The 20,943-nt window shown below is 41.1% G+C and overlaps 1 protein-coding gene across 1 annotated transcript in view; it reads left to right on the plus strand.

Moving 5' to 3' along the window:
- Positions 1-20,943, plus strand: part of LOC140479500 (fatty-acid amide hydrolase 1-like) — a 75,869-nt gene that overhangs the window by 39,445 nt on the left and 15,481 nt on the right. Inside the window, exons 8-11 of the mRNA XM_072573332.1 lie at positions 930-970; positions 11,462-11,586; positions 15,010-15,135; positions 17,642-17,739. Of these exons, the coding sequence (XP_072429433.1) occupies positions 930-970; positions 11,462-11,586; positions 15,010-15,135; positions 17,642-17,739 (390 nt within the window). The remainder of the gene's footprint in view (positions 1-929; positions 971-11,461; positions 11,587-15,009; positions 15,136-17,641; positions 17,740-20,943) is intronic.

Here is a 20,943-nt window from a genome sequence, read left to right on the forward strand (position 1 = left end):
ACTAATATAGGAAACATGAAAGTTGATGTTTCTGCAATATATTTCAACAAAACATCTTAAAGTATTTATTTAAACGATTTAGAGTCATGGAGTCATAGAGATGCGCAGCATGGAAACAGATCCTTCCGTCCAACTTGTCCATGCTGACAGATATCCCAATCCAATCTAGTCCCACCTGCCAGCACCTGGCCCATATCCCTCCAAACCCTTCCTATTAATATACCCATCCAGATGCCTTTTAAATGTTGCAATTGGACTAGCCTTTTTAGAACATAGAACATAGACCAATACAGCGCAGAACAGGTCCTTCGGTCCTCGATGTTGTGCCGACCTGTGAACTATTCTCAGCTTGTCCCCTATACACTATCCCATCATCATCCATGTGCTTATCTAAGGATTGTTTAAATCTCCCTAATGTGGCTGAGTTGACTACATTAGCAGGTAGGGCATTCCACGCCCTTACCACTCTCTGCGTAAAGAACCTGCCTCTGACATCGGTCTTAAATCTATCACCCCTCAACTTGTAGTTATACCCCCTCGTACAAGCTGACGTCATCATCCTAGGAAAAATGACCTTCACTGTCTACCCTATCTAATCCACTGATCATGTTGTATGTCTCCATCAAATCCCCTCTTAGCCTTCTTCTTTCTAATGAGAACAGATCCAAGTCTCTCAGCCTTTCGTCATAAGACCTTCCCTCTAGACCAGGCAACATCCTGGTAAATCTCCTCCACACCTTTTCCAAGGATATGCTTCCATATCCTTCCCGAAATATGGGGACCAGAACTGTACACAATATTCCAAGTGTGGCCGCCTTTGGAGGCACTAATTAGAAAACTACAATGAGTTGCTATTAACCCTGCTGCTAATACTGATAAAGAGGCCCGTTTCTTCAATTAAACTGATAATATGTTTTCATTTTATGCAGCAAGATCGGGTTGACAGGAAATATGGCTGGACAGAAAATACGTGAGTTTCAACTTTATAACAGCCGTTATTATTTAATTAAAAACAATTATGCCACTGAACTAACTCTACCGAGGTCAGTATCCCAACACCAAGTCGCCCTTTATTTACACCTGGAGAGTCCTTGATCAGCTCCTTCAGAGCCAGCTGAAGATGATCAGCCATGATCATAATGAATAGTGGTGCATGCTCGAAGGGCAGAATGGCCTACTCCTGCACCTATTGTCTATTGTCTATTGTCAGCTCTCAGAGTGAACAGAATGTCTGATACTGTTAGCTAGGACTTCCTGATTGGACTAGATTAACAGCCCAATCAGGAAACTCATATTCTATGAGGTCTATCTGTCTGGCCTTGTTACAATTATTACAGCCAGTATAGTCCAAACCTCCATAAAAACTGAACTTGAAATATACTGTAGAAGATAATCTTAGTGCCTTTGTCCTATATGCCATCACCTTACATCATACAGAATTGCTCCCATCAACAGAAAGCCAGTCTGTAAACATAGTGGTTCAAAGTATGTAATCCATACTTAACCTATTGCCCTTACAGCAATTACATAACTGAAAGCTATTTACGTACAAGCACGTGATTTTCTTTCTGATTTCGCTGCCAATGAATATCCAGGTGGAAATGTTTCAAAGATTCATTACCTTCCTCCTCTCCATCCAAATTGATTGACCCTTTATTCTGGCACCCCAGTCAGGGGAACATTTTTTCAGCACCTACCTTGTCAAATCTGTTAAAAATTTAATATATTTTTAATAAGATCACCTATCATTCTTCTATGTTCCAAGGGATAAATGACCATAACTTATACAGTTTTGTAAGATTGGTATTAACGCACTAGACAGAGAGAGAATAAAGAAACACAATGTTACTCTGAAATAGTGGGACTTAATTTTCTCACGAGGTGAACTGTCTTGACACACACATTATGTCTGTGGGCACTTCTTACTTTGTGAGGTTGTGTGAAATAGCTGGAAAAAAGATCTGAGATCCTTTCAATATAATGGAAATAAAAATCTGGAGAAATGGAGACGGCAATGTCAATTCACTGTTACCTGGTTTATTCTCCTGCTCAAAGTAAAAACCTCGTTTTCAATATTTCCAATCCTGAAATTAGTGCTGGAAAACAATAGTCCCAGCACTTGTGAGCCATTGGTAGTAACCTGTCAGTGTTTGTTGCCATTACCCCTCTGAATCTGACTGCAGAAATCTTGATGTTACCATCTGTCTCTCTTCTACCACTGCTACAGGCTTTGTTCTCGATTGTGGGCAATCTCCCTAGACTATTGCCCCCCTTTCTGGAGCTGGTGATCAGTGAAATCAATTGGCTTTCCCCTTTTCACTCTCGTATCACTTAAAATTGCCCTCTCCATTGAAAAATGCGTTATTATTTTTCAATGAGGTATAATAGAGTGTGTGACAGTCATTTCAGGAATAACAATTACTGATCAAGTAATATTTTTGTTGAAGAATATGTGGAATATTGTGAAAAGCTTTTTTATGATTATTTACTAGATTTCTAAAACTAGTTTTTATTAAATAATCACATTTTAAAGGTTGTTTATGATATTTCACCTTTCCCCTAATATTTATGAACAAACTTTTATATCAAGATTTGACAAAGGATTTGCTTTTTTGTGCTTTTTGTTTGCTGGTGGGTGGTGGATGAGAATATTTTAATGTGATTAACTACTAGGACAGTTTGATTTCCTCACTGAAGCTTGATGCTGTGAATCTCCATTAAACAACATGGCAAAGCAAAGGTTCTCACAACAGAGATTGTCAGATCTTTCAGTGACGCCTTCTTTAAGGCCAATGGTGAGCTTGTTTCACACTGACTATGAAATCTGAGTCATGGTGCTTGTGACGTAACTTCCAATAATGTGATCCCAGTGGGCAACCTCATATCAATGTTGTTAATTTATAAATATGGCCTCAATTTATTTTTATAGTCCGTGAAACAATTTCAATGTACTCTGGTTTTATTATAGTTTACTTTCTAGTTTTGCTTGCCAGTTAATCCCTATACAGTGTTCCTTATAGAGTCATAGAGATGTACAGCACAGGAACAGACTCTTCGGTCCAACTCACCCATGCCAACCACATATCCCAACCTAATGTTGTCCCACTTGCCAGCACCTAGCATATATCCTTCCAAACCCTTCCTTTTCATATACCCATCCAGATGTCTTTTAAATGTTGCAATTGTACTAGCCACCACCACTTCCTCTGGCAGCTTATTGCATACATGTACCACGCTCTGCGTGAAAACGTTGTCCCTTAGGTCTCTTTTATATCTTTCCCCACTCATCCTAAACCAATGCCCTCTAGTTCTGGACTCCCTGACCCCAGGGAAAACACTTTGTCTATTTATCTTATTCATGTTCCTTATGATTTTATAAACCTCGATAACGTCACCTCTCAGCCTTCAATATTCCAGGGAAAACAGCCCTACCTTATTCAACCGCTCCATAATAGCTCAAATCCTTCAACCCTGGCAACATGCTTATAAATCTTTTCTGAACCCTTTCAAATTTCACAACATCCTTCCGATAGGAAGGAGACCAGAATTGCACACAATATTCCAAAAGTGGCCGAACCAACGTCCTGTACCGCTGCAACATAACCTCCCAACTCCTCTACTCAATACTCTGTCCAATAACGAAAAGCATACCAAACGCCTTCTTCACTATGCTGTCTATCTGCAACTCCACTTTTAAGGAACTGTGAACCTGCACTCCAAGGTCTCTTTGTTCAGCAACACTCCCTAGGACATTACCATTAAGTGTATAAAATCCTGCTGAGATTTGCTTTCCCAAAACGCAGCACATCAGATTTAACTAAATTAAACTCCATCTGCCAATCCTTAGCCCATTGGCCCATCTGATCAAGATCCTGTTGTAATCTGAGGTAACTTTCTTCGCTGTCCACTACACCTTCGATTTTGGTGTCATCTGCAAACTTACTATCTATATCGCTAATGCTCATATCCAAATCATTTATATAAATGACGAAAAGTAGTGGACCCAGCACCGACCCTTGTGGCACTTCACTAGTCACAGGCCTCCAGTCTGAAAAACAACCCTTCACCACCACCCTCTGTTTTCTACCTTTGAGCCAGTTCTGTATTTAAATAGCTAGTTCTCCCTGTATTCCATGAGATCTAGCCTTGCTAACCAGTCTCCAAAGGGGGACCTTGTCAAATGCCTTACTAAAGTCCATCTAGATCACGACTACCGTTCTGCCTTCATCAATCCTCTTTGTTACTTCTTCAAAAAACACAATCAAGTTTGCGAGACATGATTTCCTACACACAAAGCAATGTTGACTACCCTAATCAGTCCTTGCCTTTCCAAATACTTGTACATTCTGTCCCTCAGGATTCCTTCCAACAACTTGCTGACCACTGACGTCAGGCTCACTGGTCTATAGTTCTCTGGCTTGTCCTTACCACCTTTCTTAAATAGTGGCACCACGTTAGCCAACCTCCAGTCTTCTGGCACCTCACCTGTGCTATCAATAATTCAAATATCTCAGCAAGGGGCCCAGCAATCACTTAGGAGGAGAAAGTGAGGACTGCAGATGCTGGAGATCAGAGCTGAAAATGTGTTGCTGGAAAAGCGCAGCAGGTCAGGCAGCATCCAAGGAACAGGAAAAGAAGGGCTGATGCCCAAAACGTCGATTCTCCTGTTCCTTCGATGCTGCCTGACCTGCTGCGCTTTTTCAGCAACACATTTTCAGCCCAGCAATCACTTCCCTAGCTTCCCACAGAGTTCTAGGGTACACCTGATCAGATCCTGGGGATTTATCCACTTTCATGCGTTTCAAGACATCCAGTACTTCCTTCTTTGTAATATGGACATTTTTCAAGATGTCACCATCTATTTCCTTACATTCTACATCTTCCATGTCCTTCTCCACAGGAAACACTAAGACAAAATACTCATTTAGTATCTCCTCCCCATCTCCTGCGGCTCCACTAAAAGGCCTCCTTGCTGATCTTTGAGAGGCCCTATTTGCTCCCTAGTTACCCTTTTGTCCTTAATGTATTTGTAAAAACCCTTTGAATTCTACCTAACCCTATTTGCCAAAGCTATCTCATGTCCCCTTTTTGCCCTGATTTTCCTCTTAAGTATACTCCAGCTGTCTTTATACTCTTCTGAGAATTTACTCGATCTATCCTGTCTATACCTTACATATGCTTCTTTCTTTGACTGAACCAAACTCTCAAATTCATTAGTCATCCAGCATTCCCTAAACCTACCAACCATTTCTTTCATCCTAACAGGAATATACTGTCTCTGGACTCTCGTTATCTCATTTCTAAAGGCTTCCCATTTTCCAGCCGTCCCTTTATCTGCGAACGTCTGCCCTCAATCAGCTTTTGAAAGTTCTTGCCTAATACTGTCAAAATTAGCCCAATTTAGAACTTCAACTTTTAGATCTGGTCTATTCTTTTCCATGACTATTTTAAAACTAACAGAATTATGGTCACTGGCCCCAAAGTACTTTCCCACTGACACCTCAGTCACCTGCCCTGCCTTATTTCCCAAGAGTAGGTCAAGTTTTGCACATTTTCTAGTAGGTACATCCACATGTTGAATCAGAAAATTTTCTTGTACGAACTTAAATTCCTTTCCATCTCAACCCTTAGCACTATGGCAGTCCCAGTATATGTTTGGAAAGTTAAAATCCCCTACCATAACCACCGTATTATTCTTACAGGTAACTGAAATCTCCTTACAAATGTGTTTCTCAATTTCCCTCTGACTATTAGGGGTTCTATAATACAATCCCAATAAGGTGATCATCCCTTTCTTAGTTAAAAATCACACAACACCAGGTTATAGTCCAACAGGTTTAATTGGAAGCACACTAGTGTGCTTCCAATTAAACCTGTTGGACTATAACCTGGTGTTGTGTGATTTTTAACTTTGTACACCCCAGTCCAACACCGGCATCTCCAAATCATCCCTCTCTTATTTCTCAATTCCAACCAAATAACTTCCCAGGATGTATTTCTGGGAATATCCTCCCTAAGTACAGCTGTAATGCTATCCCTTATCAAAAATGCCACTCCCAGCCTCTCTTGCCTCCCTTTCTACGCTTCCTGTAGCATTTGTATTCTGGAAGATTAAGCTGCCAGTCCTGTTCATCCCTGAGCAATTGCTATGTAATTGCTATGATATCCCAGTCCCATGTTCCTAACTGTGCTCTGCCTTCCCTGTTAGGCCTCTTGCATTGAAATAAATGCGGTTTAATTGATCAGTCCTACCTTGTTCTCTGCTATGTCCCTGCCTGCCCTGACTTTGACTTGCCTTTGTTCTCAACTGTACCAGTCTCAGATTGATCTTTCCTCACTATCTCCCTGGGTCCCCTCACCCCCCAATCCCACTAGTTTAAATTCTCCCGAGCAGCTCTAGCAAATCTCCCTGTCAGTATATTAGTCCCCTTCCAATTCAGGCGCAATCCATCATTCTTTTACAGGTCCCTTCTACCCTAGAAGAAATTCCAATGATCCAAAAACGTAAATGCTTCTCCCATATACCAGCTCCTCAGCCATGCATTCATCTGCTTTATCCTCCTATTCCCACTCTCACTAGCTCATAAATTCTTCTGCCTTCATGTCTTTGGTTCCAATGTGTACAATGACCTCCTGCTGGGCCCTCAACCTCTTCAGAACATTCTGCACTTTCTCTGAGACATCCTTGATCCTGGTACCAGGGATGAAACACACCATTCTGATTTTTCGCTGCTAGCCACAGAAACATCTGTCTGTACCTTGGACTAGAGAGTCCCCTGACACAATCGATCTCTTCAAACCCAACGTACCCCTCATTGCATTAGAGCCAACTCCAAAACTAGAAACCTGGCTGTTTGTGCTACATCCCGCTGACAATCCGTCACTCCCTACATTTTCCTCAACAGCATACTTGTTTGAAATAGGGATAGCCACAGAAGACTCCTGCACTACCTGCCTACCTCTTTTACCTTTCCTGGAGTTAACCCATCTGTGTGGCTGTATCTGCAACTTTTCTCCCTTCCTATAACCGCCATCCATCACACCCCCTTGCTCTTGTAAATTCCTCATTGCCTCTAACTGTCACTCCAGCTGATCCATTCAATCTAATAGGATTCGCAATCAATAGAATTTATTGCAGATATAATCCTCAGTAACACAAACTCTCCCTAAATCCCCAACTCTGACAAGAATCATGACCCTGTACTGTATGCCCTTTTGAGCTTCTTCAAGTCTACAGACCCAGAACATAACACCATCTTATTTCTCTACAAAACACTGCTCCAGGCTAACTTAACATTATGGCTTATATTTTTAAGTTTAATCAAGAGACATATCTCAAGTAAAACATGTAATCAAGAAAGAACCCACTCTACTCACTATTGTAGATTTACAGCAAGGCTATCATTAAAACTATTCCCTTATGTTTTCTGTGTTGTGACCTTTCCCAAATAAATTCTTCTAAGATCAGTTGTGAATTTCACTGTTTGTTAATTTTCCCAGATGCACTCCAATGTCCAGCGATACATGAATTCAACAGCAAAGGCAGTAACTGCATAGGTTCACTCATGTGTCAGTTAGCAGTTTGGGTTTCTTTCTTTCTTTCTCTCTCTCTCTCTCTCTCTCTCTCACTGTCTCTTTCTCCTGCACTGACCTGACCATGTACTGCCTTTGTCTATCCCTCTGCCTTTTATTAGTGCCATTGTTTTGACTTTTTCTCCTCCAAAGTTCCAAAACAATGCAACAGCATATAAAACAGTAATTGCTGCTCCAGGAATTCAAGGAAATCACCTCCAACATCTAAAATACCTCAAACAACAAGCAGCCTGTTCCAGCCAGAAATGTTTCCCGTCCTCCATCTTGGATTACCCAGAGTCCATCTTCTTCCTATTTCAATAGCTGCTTCCTTATAACCTTTTTGGGTTGAGATTTTATTATAACCTGAAACTCAAAAATATGCTGATTAATATTTCTTTGATGAAAATGATGGAGACGGTTGATGAGAGTAATATTGATATTGAGCATCTGGAATTATCATCTATGAAAGATATATGTACATACAATGATAAACTTGGAAAATGGGAGTTTGAACACTATTGCATTGCACAGAATGAATCAAATTTTATGTTTTTACAACTCAAAGGTGAAATCTGGATCTGTGTGGTTCATTAACTGGTTACACAAATCATATAACTTTTGAAGAAGCTGGATTTCATATTTGTATGAGACTAGCTGGTACCAGGTAGCCTCAGGTTAAATAATCTGCCTAGCAACAGCTTTAATAGTTAAATAGCAGTTTGTCATGGAGTTGGGAGGAGGGGCAGTTTTATGAAGACCTCTAGAAAGCCTGTGCACAAAGTTTTTCTCTCTCTTGCAACCTTAGTGAGTGGAGCTAAAAGAAACCCCAAAAACTTTGAAAAGAAGAACTTATAGCTCAACAACAAAAAAAACCTAGGTCCAATAAGCTGACTACTGAATTGAGAATTGCTGGGATCAACAACAAAGTGATGTCATCACCAAAATCCATTTGAACTGTGAGAAAGGCATTGTGCTCCACCCTTGTTGTTTGGTTTCATGATGCACACAATTTGTTTCTTTCTGTCTATGTTTCCACTGTGATTTTTGTCTGCAGAACTCTCTGTCTTATTTGTGGGTGAAGATTTATGTGCATTGGGATTTAAAGAGGATGTAGTTCAAGTTTGCATATTAGTAACTAATAATCCATTTTGCCATTTGTTAAAGGATAAGTTTGCTGATAATAAACAAGTGTTTTTGTTTTGATGAAACCTAGTTTGAGTTTCTTTCATTTTAGATAGCGATCAAAGTGACTGAACTGATTATTACATTTGTGACAACTCCTGGGATAGAAAGGCTTGTTTTCCTGCACACCTCTCTCGTCAGGGTCATGATTAAAGTCTGAAGGCTCAGTGTTGGTTCTTTGAATGCAGACATAGAATTGACAAAGGAGTTAAAGGTGAAATTTCCCACAAAAACTAAGAATGTGCAGAAAATTAACACATTAGCTCAGAATTTGGGACTAGTTAACTAATAGTGAGCCACTTGAGTTAACAAGAATTTTGTGGATTCTAAAGGAGTGAAATGAAAATGGAAATGGAACTTAAGAATTGAAATTGAGGAGAAAGAAAGCAAAAGAACATTTTGGAATTAGAGATGCAGGAGAGAGAAAAGATAAAGGAAATGGCAGTCTTTTTGTGTTGGCTTCACTGTAGAAGACTTAGAAAACTTACCAAAGCAAATGAAGAGGTTAACAGGAGGAATGAACATAAGACAAGCACCATCGGGATCAGGTGGCCTCCATCCCAAGGTCTTAAACAAGTGGCTGCAGAGATGGTAGATGTGTTGATTATCATCTTCAAAAGATCCTCAGATTTTTTGTCGTTGATTAGAAAATAGTTTGTGCAATATCTTTGTTTTTGTTCAAGAAATGAGGCAGATAGAAAGCAGGAAACTGTAGGCTAATTAGCCTAACATCTGTCTTGGAGAAATCCACTATTAAACAGTTTGCAGCAGGATTGTTAGAAAATCAGAACGTGATGATGTACAATCAATTTGGCTTTGTGAAAGGTAAACCATGTTTAACTAGTCAGAGGTTTCTTCAGAAAATAACACACAAAGTGGATAGCTTGGATTTTCAAAAGAACTTTGATAAGGTGCTGCATCAAAGGTTTGTTGACAATGTGAGAGCTTATGGTGTCGAGGGTAAAATATTAGCACGGATAAAGAATTAACAGGAAGCAAGGATAAGTGCTTTTTTTCAGGTTAGCAGGCTGTATCTGGTGAAATACCATAGAGATCAGTGCTTGGACCTCAATTACCTGTATCTATATCAATGACTTAGATGAAAGGGCAGATTGTGTGGTAGCTAAATTTGCCAAAGACAACAAGATTAGTAGTAAATTAAGTGTGAAAAAGAGGTAGACTGTCTGTAAATGAATACATTAGCTCATCATGATCTTTTGAAGGGCAACTAGGGATGGACAGAAAATTCTGGCTCAACTAGCAGCATCCACACCCTGTGAAAGAATAAAAAAGAATAAATAGGTTAAGTGAATGGGCACAAAATGGCAGGTGGGCCTGTTGTGGGAAAATGTGACCTTGTCCACTTTGGCAGGCTGAATGGAACAGCAGTTTTTTGTTTAAATGGGTAGAGGCTGCAAAGTGATTGTACAGATGTATCAGGGTGTTGCTAATTATATAAATCATGAAGGTTAGCATGCAGATTCTGCAGGTAATTAGGAGGACTAATGGAATATTTATGTTTATTGGAAGAGGAATGGGACATAAGTATTGGATATTTTACTGCAATTGTACACCTCTGTATCTACATTACCAAACCTATTCGTAATCCTGATAGAGTCATAGAGATGTACAGCATGGAAACAGACCCTTCGGTCCAACCCATCCATGCCGACCAGATATCCCAACCCAATCTACTCCCACCTGCCAGCACCCGGCCCATATCCCTCCAAACCCTTCCTATTCATATGCCCATCCAAATGCCTCTTAAATGTTGCAATTGTACCAGCCTGCACCACTTCCTCTGGCAGCTCATTCCATACACATAACACCCTCTGCGTGAAAAAGTTGCCCCTTAGGTCTCTTTTATATCTTTCCTCTCTCACCCTAAGCCTCTGCCCTCTAGTTCTGGACTCCCCGATCCTAGAGAAAAGACTTTGCCTATTTACCCTATCCAAGCTCCTCATAATTTTGTAAACCTCTGAAAGGTCACCCCTCAGTCTCTGACGCTCCAGGGAAAACAGCCCCAGCCTGTTCAGCCTCTCCCTATAGCTCAAATCCTCCAACCCTGGCAACATCCTTGTCAATCTTTTCTGAACCCTTTCAAGTTTCACAACATCTTTCTGATAAGAAGGAGACCAGAATTGCACGCAATATTCCAACAGTGGCCTAACCAATGTCCTGTACAGCCGCAACATGACCTCCCAACTCCTGTACTTAATACTCTGACCAATAAAAGAAAGCATACCAAATGCCTTCTTCACTATCCTATCTACCTGCAACTCCACTTTCAAGGAGCTATGAACCTGCACTCCAAGGTCTCTTTGTTCAGCAACACTCCCTAGGACTTTACCATTAAGTAACAAAAGAGTGGGGTGAATTTGCATTCTTTATAAATCAAAGGTTGTATAATTCAGTTTTTCTGGCATGATAGTAATGAATATGAATTTTGAGTTATATATTGATTGTATCCCCTCCCCCACTCACCCATTGTACTCTATGCTACTTTCTCCCCACCCCCACCCTCCTCTAGCTTATCTCTCCACACTTCAGGCTCACTGCCTTTATTCCTGATGAAGGGTTTTTGCCCGAAATGTCGATTTCAAAGCTACTTGGATGCTGCCTGAACTGCTGTGCTCTGCCAGCACCACTAATCCAGAATCTGGTTTCAAGCATCTGCAGTCATTGTTTTTATCTTGTTTTCCAGTTGAGTCAATGGTTGGTCCATTAGCCAAAGATGTAGATAGCTTGGCATTGTGCATGAAAGCTCTCTTATGTGAAGATATGTTCCATTTGGATCCCTCTGTGCCACCCATTCCCTTCAATGAACAGGTAACGCAACAACAACTGTTTACCTTTATTTTGCAGCTTTCAGGTATTAAATGCTCCAAAGTGTTTCAAAAAGAAATAGATTCTGAGAAGTAATCAATTCAAGAAAAGAATAGATTCAATTATGATGACTGAAACGGCAGCTGAGATTGAAGTTTCTTTTTGAAGTTGGGGATAGCTTGCTGAACACTGGGCTTAAAAAGGGTATTTTTTTAAGATTGAAACAAGATGGCTGTGTCGAAGGAATGAAATACAGAGATGGAAGTCACAGGACCAAACTGGAACGTAGATTAAAGAAACTCACAGAAGTGAAGAGACTGGTAACAAAGTTAGACATTTTGGGCATAATTTACCTCCCCAGCTGGGTTTGAGATACTGGCAGGGTGTATGGGCTGAAGAAAAGGAAGGAAGGTAGGGAAAGAGATTGAGGTTCTTTGCCTACCTCATCCCCTCCAATTAAGTCAGGGCTGTGGAAGATGAAGGATGGTTCTCCTGCCCAGAGGCTAATAAAAGGCTTAATCCCAGATGTTGCTTCTTTTCCACCATATTCTACACCAATATGGGGAAGTTACCCATAAAAGATGGGAGTTTCCCTGTGGGCTTGATGAGACCACTTTATTTCGGCACCCTTGTGATCCATGGAGAGACCCCTTACCCTTAAAGGAATTAAATACCTGTCCTGAGTTAGTTCACTCTCTGACTGACATTGAATTCTGTCTAGGCTTCTGAAAGCGGCTGCAGTAAGTAGCTAACTTTCTAGCCTATGACTGGGACTGCTCAAGTCACCATTAGATTCAGTCCCTTTGAATCTGATGCCTTGAGAAATTGGAAGCCAGCAGTGGATGACAAAGACAAGGTCAGTTAGAGAATGGAACTTATAATGCTGTTTTAGTTGACATGAAGTTCACGTAGCTGTGGGTTCTGCAGTATTCCAAAGCAAATCGTCAAGACGTCAACCTGAAGAAAACAGAAGCAAGACAGGGTTGACAATTTGGTAAGGATAGAAATAGACAATATTGTGTAAGTAGGTCAGATACTTACAATGTCCTCATGACCCACCCCATCTGTCCATCTTCCTTCCCACTCATCTGCTCCACCCTGTCCTCTGACCTATCACCTTCATCCCCGCCTATTGCATTCTCAGCTACCTTACCCCCAACTCCATCCCCATCCCCTCCCATTTATCTCTCCACTCCCGAGGCTCCCAGCCTCATTCCTGATGAAGGGCTTTTGCCCGAAATGTTGATTTTCCTCCTCCTCAGATGCTGCGTGGTGTGCTGTGCTTTTCCAGCACCACACTCTTGACTCTAATCTCCAGCATCTGCAGTATTCACTTTTGCCTAATGTTTGAAACTCTGTTTAGAGTTAAAGCAGACATTAAAGAGGTGTGTCATTAAGTTCAACCACGGAGGGCAATGAAGAGAGACTGAAGTTGTGGAACATTTTAATGTTTGTTCTCGGTATCTGTGGGAAAGCTTATGCCTTGTTTGGTGCATCGTAGCATCGTTGAGTTGGTTATTTTTCCAGGTGTCCACAGTGGCAGTGTGGACAGGATTGTCCTTTTATACAGGGGATGCTCAATATTTTATCCATTAAAATAAGTGGAAATAAGTGGATGCAGAGCTGGGCTGAGGAGTGGCAGATGGAGTTCAACCCTGCCAAGTGTGAGGTTGTCCATTTTGGAAGAACAAATAAGAATGCGGAATACAGGGTTAATGGTAGGGTTCTTGGTCAGGTGGAGGAACAGAGGGATCTTGGGGTCTATGTACATAGATCTTTGAAGGTTGCCACTCAGGTGGATAGAGTTTGTAAGAAGGCCTATGGAGTATTATCGTTCATTAGCAGAGGGATTGAATTCAAGAGTCGTGAGGTGATGTTGCAGCTGTACAGGACTTTGGTTAGGCCACATTTGGAGTACTGTGTGCAGTTCTGGTCGCCTCACTTTAGGAAAGATGTGGAAGCTTTGGAGAGGGTGCAGAGAAGATTTACCAGGATGTTGCCTGGAATGGTGAGTAGGTCGTACGAGGATAGGTTGAGAGTTCTCGGCCTTTTCTCGTTGGAACGGCGAAGGATGAGGGGTGACTTGATAGAGGGTTATAAGATGATCAGAGGAATAGATAGAGTAGACAGTCAGAAACTTTTTCCTCGGGTACAACAGAGTGTTACAAGGGGACATAAATTTAAGGTGAAGGGTGGAAGGTATAGGGGAGATGTCAGGGGTGGGTTCTTTACCCAGAGAGTGGTGGGGGCATGGAATGCGCTGCCCGTGGGAGTGGTAGAGTCAGATTCATTGGCGACCTTTAAGCGGCATTTGGATAGGTACATAGATGGGTGCTTAATCTAGGATAGAAGTTCGGCACAACATCGTGGGCCGAAGGGCCTGTTCTGTGCTGTATTGTTCTATGTTCTATGTTCTATGTTCTATGAAAACCCAAGTGTTTCTTTGTAATTTTCAAAATTTATAAGTGAGAGGAATAAAGATCGGTGTGGGCAGATTCAGAGATTCCTTTGAGCTCTCTTGCATTCATCATTCAACTACAACTTCTCACTTTCTCTACTGAACCTGAAATTTTAACCCTCATGAAGAACGTAGGACCACAGGGGCTATTAAGCCTGCTGTATTGTATAATATGCCATGAGTCATTGCAGATTGGAGGTGGGCATTGCTGTGTGGCTGAAAGAATCCAAGGAAACCTTGAAAGTGCTTACTAATCCTCAAAGAGAATAGAGAAATTCCTGGAGGTAGAGGGAGTGTGAGGAGGGATGGTCAAGAAAGATTGAATGGACTAAGCAATGATTTGCGGCTGGTGTGGGCTAGGAAGCATAAAGCAAAATGTGAATCCTAAGAGGCTGCATAGGGACACTGAACTGATCCCCTCTCAACTTCAACTGTAAGTATAGCGTACGGCTATCTTGTATGGAAAGATTCCTTTCATTATTGACGTGAAGCTAGCTGAAGAAGGATTCAGTACTCATGCAGAAATTTGCAAAGTCCTTTGCAACGTGACTGGTGGCGCTTTCATTACGATTAGGTGCAATATCAGAGTTCCATGCTCCATGCATTGTTCCATGGGTAACCTTGTCACAGTGCTCCACATCCCTCTGTATGTTACTTGCCAGTTGTGAAAATGTTGACTGTTTCAATATTGAGGAGGAGAAAGTGGGGACCGCAGATATTGGAGATCAGAGTCCAGGGTGTGGTGCTGGAAAAGCACAGTCGGTCAGGCAGCATCCGAGGAGCAGGAGAATCGACGTTTCTGGCATAAGCCCTTCAAAAGGAATCCTGCTCCTGCTCCTGCTCCTTGGGTGCTGTCTGACTGACTGTGCTTTTTCAGCACCACACTCTTGACAAGTTTCGATATTGAGGACCTGTTTTGCAAAAAAAACAGTTACATAACATTTTTTGAATTTAAAACTTTTTTTCAGATGTACACCAATACGAAACGCTTGAGGATAGGTTATTTTGAAAATGATGAGTATTGGATCCCGACTCCGAGCATGAAGCGAGCCGTCCTGGAAACCAAGGAACTACTGGAAGAAGCTGGACACACGGTGTGCTTACTAATCCTCAGAGAATGGAGAAATTCCTGGAGGTAGAGGGAGGGTGAGGTGGGATGGTCAAGAAAGATTGAATGGACTAAGCAATGATTTGCTTTTAATTAATCTTACTTCCCTGCCCCCTTATCCAAACACCCAACACAGACACTGGAAACACAATTTGGGAAGGCATGAAAATAAATAATTTTCAGGATTGGCCATTTAGTGAGTTCCTAGTTTTGAATGGCATGTGAGGCAACATACAGAGATTTGAAAATGACAGACAGCAAAGGAACTGTGGGGCTCCACCTGGCTGCAGGTCTCCAGGTAGACCCACCATCACTGATAACAGTCCCTCAGATTTCACGGTATTCTGTTTTAAATGGTAAGCATATATCAGGTCATCAGATTCTTTCTGAAAATCCACGTAGGTAATATCCATTTGGGTACACCCAATATTCAAATTATTCCATTTAAAAATTCTAGTAAACTAGTTTTCTTGAGAGAACTGACCCCCCCCCCCCCCCCCCCCCCCCCCCCCCCCCACTCTCTCACACCAGGTTTCTGCACATAATCAAAAAGGAATTGGACTGGTTCCTGACTGGTTCAGTTATTTGGTTCATTTGATCTTCAGGATCGGTTTTGATTTCCTGAACTGGGTCAGAGAAGAGTTCTCCTAAGTACATTTTTCCTTACTAAGCTAATATTTTCTCTGTGGACATTACATGGGTGCAGGGAATGGTGAAGGCATAGAAGATTGGAAAGAAGTGTATTTGATTAATCATTTATTGTGCATTCCAAGATGCCCTAGAGAAAGTGGTGGTAAGCTACCTTTTTGAACGGCTGCAGTGCATTTGTGTTGGCAGACCCTCAAAGCTGTTAGGGAGGGTGTTCCAGAATTTTGACCCAGTGACACTTAGGGAACACCATTATATTTCCAAGTCAGAATGATGGCTTGGAGTAGAGGTTGCAGGCAATGATGTTCCCAGGTTTCTGCTGTCCTTGTCCTTCTAGATGGAAGTGGTGCTGGGCTTGGAAGGTGCTGTCTGAGGAGCCTTGGTGAATTTCTGTATTGCATCTTGGAGATAGTAAATACTGCTGCTGCTACTACTGAGTGTCAGTGGTGGAAGGAGTGAATATTTGTGAATGGGATGCCAGTCAAGTGAGTTGTTTTGTCCTGGAAAGAGTCAAGATTCTTAAGTTTTGTTGGAGCTGCCCTCATTCAAGCAAGTGGGGAGTATTCCATCACACTCCTGACTTGTGCTTTGCAGAGGATGGACAGGTATCGAGAATAACTGGATTCGTGGTGCTGGAAGAGCACAGCAGTTCAGGCAGCATCCAAGGAGCAGCGAAATCGGGCCGAAATGTCGATTTCACTGCTTCTTGGATGCTGCCTGAACTGCTGTGCTCTTCCAGCACCACTAATCCAGTATTTGGTTTTCAGCATCTGCAGTTATTGTTTTTACCAGGTATCGAGAATAACTCAAGAGGTGAGTTGTTCACTACAAGATTCCTAGCTTCTGACCTGCTCTTTTCGTTTGATTTATTATTGTCCCATGTACCAAGCTACATTGAAAATTATTGTATTACATGCTAACTAGACAAATCATACCTCCCATAAATGCATCAGGGTAATAGAACAGAATGCAAAATATAGTGTTACAGAGAAGTTGCAGAGAACGATCAACTCCAATATATGAGAGGTCCATTCATAAGTCTGATAACAGCTGGGAAGAAGCTGTTCTTTTACCTGTTGGTACAAATTTTCAAACGTTTGGATCTTCTGCCTGATGGAAGAAGGTGGAAGAGAGTATAATTGGGGAAGGAGGAGCCTTTGATTATGTTGGCTGCTTTTCTGAGTCAGAGGGAAGTGTAGTTAGAGTCAAGAGAGGGAGAGCTAGTTTTCATGATGGACTGAGCTGCATTCACAACGCTTAGGAATTTCTTGGGCAGACTAGTTGCAATTATAAACTGTGATGCATCTGCATCGCATGCTTTCTATGATGCATCTATAAAAATTGGTAAGAATCCTTGTGGATCTGTGCCAATAATTATAGCAAACACCAGCAACTGTGTCAATAACTTTTAGTGATCACTATAGAAAGGTTTGAAAAATGCCTGCAATAGTTTTAAGGGAGAGGTGCAATCTAATTCATCTTACCAAGAATTCCTGCACAGAAACAGTCCATTGTCTCAACTGACCTGTGCCAAAGTATATGCTGCAATTGAGCCTCCTTTCACTTCTCTTCATTTAACACCTATCAGTATATTCTTCTATTCCTCTGTCCCTTATGTATTTATTTATTTTTCCCTTAAGTGTATCCATTCTACTGCCCTTCAAGTTCCTCTTGCTGAGCATGGATTTCCCTATGTACTTTCATATCTATATTACAAATGTCAGTATCAGATAAAATTAGATTAATTATTGGATAAGAAGACTGTTTATATCTGCTCCCTTGTCAGACAGGACCTTTCATTCAATACGCCAAATGATTAACTCTTTGTTTCTCTCTATTTCTAGTTGGTATCATTCACACCACCAAACGTGTATAATGCTATGAATGAACTAGTTTTTCCGGAACTTCTTGCAGACAAGTGTGTTACGCTTATGGAAAGCCTGTACGTAAGCTCAAAGGATTTTAATTTGCCACCTGACATGAAATCATTATCTGCTTTTATTGTATTTTGTAAGTAAAACTTCCTAAAATGGAGTCAGAAAAGATTTATAACGAATATGATCTTTTCAGTCCTCAAAGTATACAGATAAAACACTTTGACTGTGATTTGTATTTCATTTTATATATGGACTTTAATTTTTAACTCCATCATTCACTCATAATTAATTCCTCCCATCCAATCCAAATGACAGTATCATAAATATTCGTTGTTTAAATTTCAATCAGGAAAAATGTCCCACACTCACAAAAAAAACCTGAGCACTTCACTTATAGCTGGCAAGATTTCCTAGAAAATCAAATCAGCCTGCCAGCTGCATGTGCTAAAACTAAACATTGGAAACGTATATATTTTCCTTTTGGTTTCTTTGATAAGATGATGGGATGAGTTGGACAGGCATTTTGTATTTTGCTGGGTCTTTAACCTTGCCCTCAGTCCTGTACTTGCTATGGCCTCTCTGGGTGGAAAGATTACCCAATATTCCATGGGTGCAAAATTGGAATTTTTTTTTGTGCACCACTATTACCTATTCATCAAAATGGTAATTGAAAGACACACACACATACACAGGGGCACATGTAGATGCACATACACATACACACATTGTTGTGGACTGTTGTTACCTTCCTGACACAACTCTGAACTGGTTTCTGTCAGCACCCTTTGTAATACTGACTGGGCTTATCTTCCTTTAGGATCTCCTAAACAAATCGATTGGGCCCTTCTTCTTTGCTGATTTTCTCCTGGTTAACTTTCTGAATGCCCTGTTCTTCCCCTTTCCTGTAAAGGCCTCTAATCCATAAAGATCTGAACCACTTTAGATCTGTGACCATGTGATTTTCTTGCAGTTTTAAACTTTCCCTGCTGTAATGTTTTTCCTATGCTTTATCAGTGCCGAATGGGCTTTTCCTCTCTGTGATGCCAACCTAAGTGAGTCTCTGAGTCTCTCACCTCCTTCTCTCTGTTACTATTTGGCTTCTCTGCAGATTTTCTTCCCCATATCTGTGATCAGATTGCTGGACTGTTGTCCAGCGACTGAATTTCACTGCAAGTGCTCTTTGCTGCTTGCCTCCATTTCTATGGGTCTGGTCACTGCAGCTACTATTTAGTAAGATCAAGTTTACAGTCAGGGAGAGAATATTAACAAGTTTTCCTGCACACAGCTATATTTAAGGTACTGTAAGAGCAGACATCTTTGGAACCTTAGAGATTTGGGGTCCAATTCATTGTTATTTGGTGTCCCTATGACATAGATCCTTACATAGTTGAAAAAGATGGTGCTGGAAAAGCACTGCAGGTCAAGCAGAATCCAGGGAGCAGGACAATTGACATTTTGGACAAAAGCCCTTCATCTGGCTGATGCCCGAAAAATGGACTCTCCTGCTCTCCGAATGGGTGCCTGACCTGCTGTGCTTTTCCAGCGTCACCCTTTTTGACACTGATTCTCCGGCATTTGCTGTCCTCACTTTCTCCATGCCTATTTGCATAGTCTGAAAGCCTAAAGACATTAGAGGATACTAATGACAAAGATGGATTCTTCCTGACGGTTAAAGCAGACCCATAGCAGGTTTTTGGCTCCACGGACTTTGCAGAAAAAGCAGGTGGACTGCAGTGATTCAAGAAGGTTGCTCACCACCACCTTCTCAAGAGCCCCTAGGAATGGGCAATAAATGCAGGCCCAGCCAGTGATGTCCACATCCCACAAATGAACTGATAAAAAGATACTCAAGATGAATTCAGATAAATAGGCAAGGAAAGGAATTTTAAATGAGATACAGGGGTGGGTGTATCTGTTCTTTGGATGCTACACAATGGTTGAGGCACAAAAGTCTTGGACTGTCTTTCATTCAAATTTGGGACACAAGGGATACTCAAATCAAATGTAGAAGGCAGAGGTGGTTAAAATGGAAGAGAAATCACAGAATCCTTTTGGTCAGGTTCTGTGCAGAGACAGTCAGTGTTGTTACACAGTTAATGCACCAAATATAGAATATAGAAGCAGGAGTAAGCCAATTGGCCTTTTGAGCTTGATCACCATTCAATACGATCAAGGCTGATCATGTAACGCAGTACATTGTTCCCACTTTTTTTGATCCCTTTAGCCCTAAGAAATATATCTATCTCCTTCTTGGAAACATTAAAGCCACTTTGAGGCTTACCTCTCTCTGGGTGAAGAAATGTCTTCTTATCGCTATCATAAATGCCTAATTCTTGTTCTTAGATTGTGACCCCTGATTCTGGACTCCATGTCACTCAGAACATCCTTCCTATCTAATCCTGTTAGAGTTTTATACATTTCTCGGAGATCCCCGCGCATTCTTTTAAACAGATATCTTAATAACAGGAAAAGTTTCTATTTACTGAATAACCAGAGCTCAAATAACCCTGTGAACAAAAGATGAGGAAAACATTCTACCACATTCAAAACACCAAAAGACCATAAGAAGTGGAAAAGGAGTATACAGTTAAGCCCCTCATGCCTGCTCCACCATTCAAAAGGATCATGGCTGATTTTTGATTAATAAAGGTATCAAGAGTTATGGAGAGAAGGGGGTTGAGAAACATATCAGCCATGATTGAATGGCAGAGCTGACTCAATGGGCTGAATGGCCTAATTCTGCTCCTATATATCTTATGACCTGACACTCCTCAAGTCCACTTAGTAACTACCTTTTTGTCCAAGATTTTGGTCACCTGCCCTAATAAGATCTCCTGTGATATTTTATTTAATGCTCCTGCGAAGTTTCCTTATTAGAAGGTGTTATAAGTTGTTGGCTTTGTTCAGGGCACGTATGCCATGCTCCTGAACTTTTCTCATCCAGAAGAGGAGAAAGATAGCTACTGTCCATATCATATTTCTCATCTTCATCAATTACCTTTATGAATCATAGTGTAAAGAATGGACTTGAAGTGTTCCAAATATTTCTGTGATTGTTGTATAAAGGATAACATAACCCCAATGCAGATTACACTCATGTGATACTAGATTAATGTTAAAACCAGTACCCTGATGTTTCAGAATATCCTTCAGTTTTTGTGCAGGCATCATGCTTTTACTTATATTGATACAGAATTAAAAAAAAATTGCATTATCTAAAATTCACAGTGTATGCCTTTCGCTGAAACAAAACTTGAGATAATTAGCAT

The sequence above is a fragment of the Chiloscyllium punctatum genome, chromosome 7 (genome assembly GCF_047496795.1).
Source record: "Chiloscyllium punctatum isolate Juve2018m chromosome 7, sChiPun1.3, whole genome shotgun sequence".
NCBI classification, from domain to species: domain Eukaryota; kingdom Metazoa; phylum Chordata; class Chondrichthyes; order Orectolobiformes; family Hemiscylliidae; genus Chiloscyllium; species Chiloscyllium punctatum.